The sequence below is a fragment of the Pseudogymnoascus destructans genome, assembly GCF_001641265.1.
Source record: "Pseudogymnoascus destructans isolate 20631-21 unplaced genomic scaffold scaffold_7, whole genome shotgun sequence".
In the NCBI taxonomy this organism is placed as follows: Eukaryota; Fungi; Ascomycota; class Leotiomycetes; order Thelebolales; family Thelebolaceae; genus Pseudogymnoascus; species Pseudogymnoascus destructans.
The window spans coordinates 773,666-783,953 of NW_020167526.1; the positions used below are offsets into that span (position 1 = coordinate 773,666).

Below are 10,288 nucleotides of genomic sequence, written 5' to 3' on the forward strand. Positions count from 1 at the left end.
TTAGTAAATTCATCCCTTCCTTGGGTGGCTAGATTCTCACATCTGGTGCACCCACCATTACATTCTCCTATTCTTCCTTGAGTTTGCCTACTCCTTTGCCCCCCCTCCTTCTCACAGTATACTAAGAATCTCACTGACTTCCTTTTGCAGATCCTGAAGCCCTTCTTCAACAGCTGATATCCTCGATGGTGCTGTGCCTCCACCCCCTTCTAGAGAAGTTGCAATCCGATTTGCAATCAACACGAGTTCAGCAGCTGCTAGTGGAGGAGAAGAAGCCCTCGTATAATGCTTTCATTTTCGAGAGGCAGTCGAAACCGAAGGGGTTGATGGGATGTTGGAATAGGGAGTGAAGACTGTGATAAGTCACAGTTCTTTCTGAGAACCGTGATGTCTGCGTCCTCCTCCAAATCAAAGACACTTCCATTTCAGCCTCCTTCATGCCCTTTGTAGTGTCAAGCACTTCTTTCTGGGTGCCCCTTACTGTTACAACTTCAATCCAAGCGTCGATAGCTTGGGTATATGAAGTTGGCGGATCTTCTTCTCCGCTCTCCACTTCTAGCCTCATTGAAAGCTCTTCCTGGTGCTCACGAACAAGAGTATTCACATGCCGCCTAAGGGAGTTATGAGTTGTGCTTTAGATAGATTCAAACTCTCGAGTCACAAGCCTCCAAAATGCCTAGTCGGCCATATGGCCGTACAGTTCTGCTTTATCAAAGCAGATCTGTAAGACTATCGTCTTCTCACTTTTGGTAAGCCCCTTTCCAGCCTTTCACCCCTTTCCCTTATCATTATTATTGCCCCCTCTTTTGGTATCAATTGCTAACTGAGTATAGCTTTGGCTATTATCACTTATGAAGCCTTCGTTTTGGATATATTCGGCAGTATGAACGGTATCGGCTTCATCTGCCAGAAGGAATGCATTAGTATGCGGCTGTATATATGGTTCGCTTTGGAAACTAGGCACCGGCGATAGAGCGATTCAGCAGTGTTCTACAGTCGTCAGCTTGACACTGCCTAATCTGGTGATGCCAAGCAGTACTAGAGTACTACTAGATTATATTAGTATTAGAGTAATAGAATCCTTGTTTAGTACTTACCGTACCTCCTAATTAGGCAATATCAAAAGTTTGGTGATATTGACTGTATTCATCGGTGTAGAAAAAAAGTTGGATTATGATCGGTCGTTAGACAATTCTCCCCTTCCGTTCATACCCCCTACGGCGTTCCCTTTGTAATCCCCTATGTGACTAGAGCCCTTTGTTCCCTCTGTAGAATACTGGCCCTTGATAAATTTTTCTACTTCAGTAAGTGCTTTGGAACTGGGCGGGTGGGGGGAGAGGTGGTGGCGGCTGAAAAAATATACATCGCAGTACGTCTATTACCATACAAATATATATGTAAATGGAAGTACCTATATGTACCCTTTTGCGACTGCCACCACTGCAAATTACCCCTATTCGACCACCACTTTCGTTATAAAATATCTTTCCGACGTAGCTACTATATTGTGTAAAAACAAAGGAGGTTATAGTAATATAACCTAATGTCGGATACTGAAGAGCTAGAGCTGATTGCTCTTACTGTTTGCGCAGCAACCTTACTTGTTCGACGTCGTCGCCGGCGCCAATATTACTGATGGCTTATACAGTCTTTACATATAACTCAACGCCCACAAGCCTGGATTACATATGAATATGAGAAGTTCAACTGGAATCTACGATCGTGGGGTAGTCAAACTCCAGGGTGGGTAGTTCACAAGTTCCGGTAAGTAATTGAAAAGGGTTTGAGGTTTGGGGTATAGGTTCTTATACTATTAAGGTTTTCAATTGAGGAAATCCTTCGGCTTTATAAAATCGAATGGAGAGACCGGGTAAAGCCAGACTTAGAGACTGCTCTTTGTGTAGTCCTAGCTCGCCTTGCGTATCCAGGACGTTGGTCAACCTGCGCTGATCTTTTTGGGCGATCGCCAGCATGGCTCTTTACAGTTTTTAATGACGTAATGAGCCACTTAGTACACGAGTTTGAGGCTGTACTCGAGTGGCACGCATACCTTACATACAAGAAGCTGTTACAATTTGAAGAAGCGATTGAAGACAGTGGTGGGTGTGGTCAAATATGGGGGTTCGTCGACGGAACCTTCCAAGGCTTTTGTCGACCAGCAGGAGACTCCGAAGTCCAGCGGCAGTGGTATTCTGGATATCAAAAGAAGCACGGAATGCACTTCCAAGCAATTGTAACCCCAGACGGGCTTGTATCGTCCTTAATTGGACCATATAACGAACCTGCAATACTGCTTTCAAACTGTTATACCTGTATTCATGGCAATTTGATCGGGAGAAGGTTTCTAGTACCACCACCAACAGTAGAGGAGTATCTTTGTTATAATAGCTAGCTACAATATATACTAATTACTTGACTCTATCCAACCCTCTACTTCGTTGATCCCATTGTGCTGTGAGCTCTCAACTGGTATGCTTCGCCAGATAGGCCCATGAAGCGCTTGCTCAAGTAACAATATCATCGTTGACTGGCCTTTTTTGATTTCTTCCTGGCCTTCCTGAAGCTCCCAGATTGTAAGGATGCCTCCGGCCTCAGTGACGGAAAGGATCGGAGTCGGGCAGGTTACGGTCACGTGGGGAGAGTTAGGGCAGGTTAGCCGAGTCGGACCCGTTTCGGGTACTTAAGGGGATTGACCCAACGGGGTTCCTCATCATCTTTTTTTGTATCCTTCGTAGTAGACCTATAGGATAGCATCCGTTTAGCCTCCGACTCGCACTCTCATATGCTATTACTGTGAGCTGGGTGCCCTGTGTCCTTACACAGATCTGGTAATCAACTTGCTGAAATTGCAACTCAATACTACTCGTATTAAGTCCTCCGTTCTCACTTTCCTGCTGTCTATCCTGCTGGTCTATATTACCTTGAGTATATCGGGCTTTTAAAAGCTCAACTAATGACTCAATACTAGTCGACGTCTGGTCTTCACCCTGTATATTCAAACACTCGTCTAGGATCATTTGATTATAGGAAGGGGAAGATATTCGCAGGCGCTTCTTGCAGCTTCTCCCCTGACTGACTGACTGACCACGAGCGGAAGAAGTGCTTTGATAAACTGGCGTTGAGGTTTCAAAAGGAGGCGAGTTGATAGAGCTGATGTCCTCACAGTTATCACTTTGTAGCTCTTCGTCGTCGTCTACATCAAAGCCTGAGAGCTCCCGCGCTCCCAATAGACTTATCACGACTTTTTGGAGGATTCCTCTGGTATTTCCTCTTTGCTGCAAGGGCTACAGAGAGTGAGTCCCGGATATCCTGCGCCCGCTGTGACGAAGTGAGAACAGTATTTGCTGCCTCACTTCGCTCCTTATTAAGTCGCTCCTCCTCACCAACAACGTCAATCCAGTTATCAATCTGGACAGTCAATTCGCTCTCACTGTCTGTCTGACCAGTCCCAAGACTGTCAAGGTATGCCCTCCTCCTTTCAGTTTTCTGGCGTAATACTTGGTGAAGGCTCTTATGCTGCTTGCCGGTTTCCTTCGCAAAGTCCTCTTGAAGATGGGACCAAAACCCAGTCTTGCTACCTGGTCTATATGCTTCAGCATTTCGATTTGCAAGCCGGGATAGGACCAGCACTTCAGCCTTCGTCAAAGGGGCCATCTTAGTCGGAGAGCCTTGAGGATCGCAGCTTTCTATATGCTGCTGGGTTGAGAGCTGCGATACTTCTGGTGTTTCGGCTTCGATTTGCCCCTCAATCGTAGGCTGGATAGGCAGAGCAGGGCTTGCTCTGCCATCTTCTTCGAAGGTAGAGTATTGGCGATGTCTCTGGGGTAAGGATTGGGGCTCATAAGCCAGGAATTCGAGCGGCTTCGAGGCCATTATCACATATATAGAGTGACGTATATAGATACTGCTATACTACTGTATTCGCCTTACAATTACATGACGTCTATCCAAGGTGATTACTAACTTATATTCTAACTACAATAGGAATCTGGCTGGCTGTTAGCCTTGAACAGATAACTGTCTGACGCCGACAGTCTTACTTCCTATTTAGGAAATAGTGGGGTTCGCAGTGAGCAGGGTTTGTACAGGGTTTATACAGGGTTTATACAGGGTTCCTGGTCAAATTTTCTACACTAACTACATACAGGACTGTCGAATGAGGTGTTTAACACCTGCTGAATCGCTCTAATGGGTAACTTCCATATCACACAGACAACCTACACAGACCCACTGAATGGAGGTGCTGGGGTAACTTCCATATCACACAGACACCCTACACAGACCCACTGAGTGGAGGTACTGATCCTGGACTCGCTGACGGCACAAACTCCATCAGCACTGATGATTACACAGACATAAAAATCGACGTATTCTGCCTGACCTTGTCTTCCCGGTGAGTTTGATGTATTCTGATGGGATAACTTCGCAATTCTTGATAAATAAATTTTCTTTGACATGTATCAGGAACGGTCCGAGTTGTCTTTTTCAGGGACTGTCAGATGTCAGACGGATGTGGGGGTTTCGGTTTTGCCCAGCATCCGGCCGAGGCCTGAGGTAGTCCCCTTAGCCCTGAACCGGCCCAAGACGTCTTGAACCTTTAGTTTCCCTCGCAACTCTCGATATATTCTCTTTGTAACCTCTGTATTATACGATCGTGAGCAGAAACAAGACCAAAGGCTATTAAAATCGAAAATACCAGCTGAATTAACACAAACATGAGCGACATTTCGTCTCCGGCCGTGGCCGCTAGGCCGGCAAAACGACAACGGGCTGACGCGGATCTCCGGAGTCAACGAAAGCGGGAGGCAGACAGGAAGGCCCAAAGAAACTCTCGCGAGAGGCAGAGGTCACACACGGATCACCTCGAGAACATGATTGCGATACTCCGGAAGGAGAATGGGAATGCGGCTACGAGCGAGCTGATGGAGATGGTGTGGCAGCTCCGGTCTGAGAACGAGCGTCTCCGGAAGATTATCAATAGTGCAAAGTCGGCCTTGAGCGTAATGTCGTGCGATCCGACACCATTGTATTACTCACCTTATGCCAGCGTCATTTGCCCTAACTAACATATATTGCAGATCAAACCGTGGACATGTCGATTTGACCAGTGCCCCAAGGCCACCTCCAGGTACTGGCCCACAGGTTGCTGCAGTCGTAGGACCTTTGAGCAAAAACCCAGAAACTTCTCAGCCTAGTGCACTGCCTGCAAAGCGTAGCATAGATGATGTAATGCCGACTGCTTCAAATAGCCTCGTTCCAAATGGGGAACATGCTCGAAAAAGACGCCAGACCGTTGCTGATATCACGGCCGAGAGTAACTCGGGGAGCATCCTTAATTTCACTGAATCCTGGATGGATAAAAAGGCGGTAGTCAGGACCGACTCCGATCTTACTCCCTGGGCTTAGCTGAGCCCGATTACAACCATGATGCCACCAGCAGCTCGCCCACCGACACATGGTATGCAATGCCAAATCTGGGAGAAATCGAACAAGATCTACTCTTAGATCTCAACAGTCACCCCGGATTGGGCTTCTGCTGCACTAACGTAAGTGACGGTCTAATGCGGGGGACTAGGTAACGCGGTGGATTTCTGAAGAGGACGCAACAAATCTGTAAGTTTAACTATAATCAACAACAATACATGACCCGCTGTTGCTCTCAGATTGTTCCCCTGCTTCTTCTTCAATTTACTCGTCAATCTCAGTATCTAGGGATGTGCGCTTGTCCTTTATTTTGCGCTTGTTCTTAGTGAGATTTCGTGTCACTTTTTCCGCCTCTATCACCGCATCACACAATTCTTACGTAGTGATGTGAAAATGACCCTTTAATACAAGGGCAAAAACTCCATCTACCCGGTACAAAGGTGAAAAAACGCCATCTACCCGGCAAGCGCTTATCCCCTTTCGGAACCCGCAACAGGCCAATGAGAGCACGTACTCTCATGTGGCCTTTTCGAAACAATTGAGCTGGCAACACTTGCCAACTCAATTGTACGGTAAGTCGGGGGTTAATTGAGACCCCCGAAGCTCCTTTCCTCCCTCTTCCCCCTTCCATCTAGAGCCCCGCTGACCCCTCCTAGGATCTCTCTCTCCCTCACTCCTCTGACCCCTCGAAACCCCCCTCGGAAGCCCTCGCGCGAGGCACAAACTCCCGCCTGCCCGCCCCCGCCCCCGCATCTGACGATGGCCTCGCTGGCCGAACTCGCTGTCCCTGTCGACGGCAGCGAGTTCCTCGACTTAGACGCTTGGTCCCGCGCCCTAGACGACTGGGCCGTCAAGGAGAAGTTCTCCTGGCGGCTCCAGAGGAGGGACAAAGACCGGGCAACGGCCGTTTGTCCCGAGGAGGGCTGTGCCTGGCGTGTCCGAGCCAGCCCTGACGACGAGCAATGGAAGCTCGTCGTCGTTGAGGGGGCACACACTTGCGTGGGGAGGGGGCAGCAGAAGTTTGCCTCCTCCTCAAAGGCAGAATGGCTGGACGGCGTGGTCTCTCGACACCTACGGGTGTCGAAGAAGACCATGCCAAGGGAGATTGTTGAGCTCCTCCGCGTTCGATTCGCGGAGGGGATTCTCTACGGGAGGTCGCAGCAATCGTTGCTACGCCTTCTCGTAGGGGATATTGGAGCGCAGAGGCATAGCTTTCAGCTATTGCCCTCATATAAGCGCCTCCTGGAAGCATCTGCTCTAGGAGTTCATGTTGATCTCGTTCGAGATCGACACGACCGATTCCAACGGATCTTTGTGTGCCCTGCGGAGAGCAGGGCCACGTTCCAAGCCTCACGCCGGCTTGTTGCGGTAGACGGGACCTTCTTAAAGGCCCGTTTCATCCTTACTCTTCTTGTGGCCGTTGGCATTGATGCTAACGGCCACATTGTGCCACTTGTGTAACGCTGACTTCTAAATGATAGAAGACACAGAGGTTCTCTTGCGTAAAGGTTTACTTATCAGAGGAGGCAGGGGATCAGACACAAAGGCTTCAAGTAACACCTTACTAGTATATAACAAATACTGTATTGAGTTGAGCACGAAGCTCCTATCTAAGGAAATACTATCTACTTATATAGTGGCGTCGTGCCTAGTGGACTCTTGGGAACTCACTCGAGTCCTCGGAGTCCTGGACTCTTAGGACTCTTCTCATCATCCTGCGAGTCCGTCACGTGCCTAGTGGACTCCTGGGAACTCACTCGAGTCCTCGGAGTCCTGGACTCTTAGGACTCTTCTCATCATCCTGCGAGTCCGTCACGTGATACTTTCGGAACTACTATTCCCCGCTGCCCCTCCAGGTACCAGGGCCGGTCTCATGCGACCTCCCTCCTTCCTGTCCTGTAGTTGGCCAGCCTTCTTGTTTCGTCGTAACAACTTGCTTGGGCAGTGGCCGAGTCGGAGAACGCGGACTCTTGGGAGTGGTTTTTGAACCACCTCAAGTGGTCCCTCCCAGAGCTCGTGAGCGAGCCAAGCACCCTTGTCTCTGATAGAGACAAGGGGCTTCTTATTGCGGAGAGAACTCTCTCTCCGCAGGTGGTGATAGCTCATTGCTGTCGTCACCTCTCTGAGAATTTCTCAGAGCGGTTTGGGAGGGGCCTTCTACCCCTCTTCTGGAAGATTGCCCGGGCCACAACTGTGGCCCAATTCGACGGGCTTTTGGAGGAGCTTCGGGCTTTAAAGCCCGAAGCATCAGCATACCTTTATGGTGCCGAGCCCGAACGGTGGGCTCTGGCGAAGTTTCGTGGCCGTCGATACGGCCACAATACTTTAAATATTGCAGAGAGCTTTAATAAGCTCATCCGCACAGATCGAGAGCTCCCAATCGTGGAGCTTCTCGATGCGCTCTGGCACCGGGTGATGGCCCAGCGTGCGGAGCGCTCTCTTTTGGCTGTGGAGGCCATTGCTAAAGGGCAATGGCCTCCTCTCCTCACTAGGTTGGTGGAGGAGGGGAGGAACTGGGCCCATGGCAATGGGCTCCAGATATCCTCCCTAACAGAGGCACGGGTAGTCCAGCCAAATGGCAGGATCTACCTCGTTGACCTGACGGCAAGAACTTGTTCTTGCCGTCGATACCAAGAGAATGGCGTGCCTTGTGGGCACGCCATGACTCTTATATTTCGACAAGGGAGTCAATTGACTCCCTTTCTTCCGACAGAGCTGTCTGCCGCGTGCTGGCAGAGGCAGTATCAACTGCCTCTGCCTCCTGTCTCTGTCGAGGGTCTTTCGATAGACCCTGACGCCTGAGGAGGAATCTGTGACCCCCCAGTCACCCGAATCCCCCGAGGCCGTCCCCGAAAAGAGAGGGTTCGGAGGGAAGATGCCCGGCGTCCTCGAGGACGCCAGGAACGACGGGATCATGGAGGACTTCTGCCGCTTGGGGCAGTCGTTGCCGCCGTGCCGGACTTGGTCCGTACACGCTGCGGCACCTGCGGCGAGCCTGGGCACAATGCCAGGACTTGCCGCAGGCCTCACAATTGACCTGTTCTCATATGAGAACAGGTCAGTTTACAGGGGGGGTTACGGGGGGAGTTATGGGGGGTTTACGGCCTGTTCTCATATGAGAACAGGGGGATTTACGGGTGGATTGGGTGGGGGATGGTCACGTGGTAATCGACCGGGTAGATAGAGTTTATTTGGGTTTTTACCGGGTAGATGGAGTTTTTGCCCTTAATACAATCCTTTTACCCTTCGTACAGACTGTACGTCGCTTCATAATCGATCGCAGGTTGTTAGCATCAAGTTAGTGGACACAACTACATGCTCGAAGTTGCTCTAACGTAACTGTGAGTTTTTAGATGTATGCGTAATAAGCACCAAAACCCTCACCTTGCAACTTCAAACTCATAAACCACAACAATGGCGAGACGCAAGAGCCTTCGGGTTCAAGAGAATGAAGCTCGTATGGCTAAAGCTATAATAGCTTACCAGAATGCGACAATTTACAAGCTTATTGACGCGTCGCATGTAACGGGTGCCGCCGTTACAGTACATGTGGTATATAAAGCGTGTTGCGCGTATTCCGGGCGAGCCGGAATACTGTAGTCTTTTTGGCTCAGTGGGATGTAGCGCGGGCATAACCGTACATCGTTACATCGCGTGTCAGGGGGCCATTCCCGAGTGCAAGCGTGACAAAACTAGCAACTTTTATCTGCAGTTGAAGAGAGTACCTTAGTTAAGTGGATTTGCCAATTCTCTTCGATAGGACGCCCTATTAGACACTAATAAAGGAATTGGTAGAAGAAATCAGGATTCAAAGAGTGCAATGCGTTAACGATGCCTCATCTCAAATTGCGTGGCTGCGAGGTCTGTTGGCTAAGTGCCTTCCCCGCCAGTTGGGATGGTATTAGTGTTGTCAGTAGAGGGCGGTGCCTTATAATGTCTCCCGAAAAGGGTGTGTTCGACCAGATGAGTCAGGATTTTTGAGCCACTGTAGCGGTGGTGTGTTGTGTAGCTAGTTGCCTTGCTTAGGAGTGGGAGCTCTGCAGCGTGGCGGCTGGCGATAGAACAAATGAGAGAGGTATATAAAGAGTGTCTTGTGACAAAGTGAGAGCTGTAGAGAGTGTTAGGGGTGATTGGTCTGGACCCCGACTACTAGTATTTGCGAAAATGAATGTGTTTATCCTCCGGGACTATGTCGCGTTAACCTAGAGCATCTGTGGGATTAGGAGAAGTAAGAGCTTCTGCTGATTCTACAGCTAGAACTGGATGTTGTGCGCCCTAGCGGGTGCAGATCCTAGAGTAAAACTCTGTGACCTAGAGGAGGGCTGCAAAGTCTGGTGGTTTGGCCATGAGGTTGGCTAGGTATCCTAGCCTAGAGGCGTTGCTGTCTGGCGGTGCTCTTGGTCGCTAGGGCCAGTGTCCGAACTTGGAGGCTGTAGTGGTTTTCCTACAGCAGACGATGTGCTTAGGGGTCTTGGGGCGGCCGTAGGAGCAGAGTAGTTTGGCCTCCTCATGAGCGAATTTTGTGTGGTACCAGGAGAAGTCACCATGGGATGACCGGATTGCAAGGAGCCTGTGTAGTGTGGCTCTAGGGAGGTCGAGTTCTAGGAGTGGCTTAACTAGTGGGAGAGTTTGGCGCTGCGCTATGTCCACTAAGAGAGCTGGGCTGCTTTACGGAGTGTCCTGAATATAGAATGGATGCCGCTGAGTGTAGGCTGTGAGGCTTGGTCGGAGTCTGCTGGCAGGGGAGCTGTAGCCCCGAGGTCTGCGAGTTAGTCTGCTGCTTCGTTGTCTTCGATCCCGGTGTGTCTAGGGGACTAGCGGGTTTTGATGTCGAAGACTTACATAGCGTGGAGGCGAAGCAGGT

General features: G+C 49.8%; 1 protein-coding gene across 1 annotated transcript; it reads left to right on the plus strand.

The window, feature by feature from the left end:
* Positions 1-4,605: 4,605 nt before the first annotated feature.
* Positions 4,606-5,647, plus strand: VC83_02956 (uncharacterized protein). Its single transcript, XM_024466606.1, has 2 exons — positions 4,606-5,026; positions 5,079-5,647. Exons 1-2 carry the CDS (start codon positions 4,716-4,718, stop codon positions 5,404-5,406), a joined length of 639 nt encoding a protein of 212 aa, XP_024325291.1. The 5' UTR covers positions 4,606-4,715; the 3' UTR covers positions 5,407-5,647.
* The last annotated feature ends 4,641 nt before the right edge of the window (positions 5,648-10,288 follow it).

Excerpts from the sequence above, each read along its gene's own strand:
- VC83_02956 (XM_024466606.1), top strand. The coding sequence starts at position 4,716 with ATGAGCGACATTTCGTCTCCGGCCGTGGCCGCTAGGCCGGCAAAACGA. Across the intron at positions 5,027-5,078 it reads TCGTGCGATCCGACACCATT|ATCAAACCGTGGACATGTCG; the intron begins GTATTACTCACC and ends CATATATTGCAG.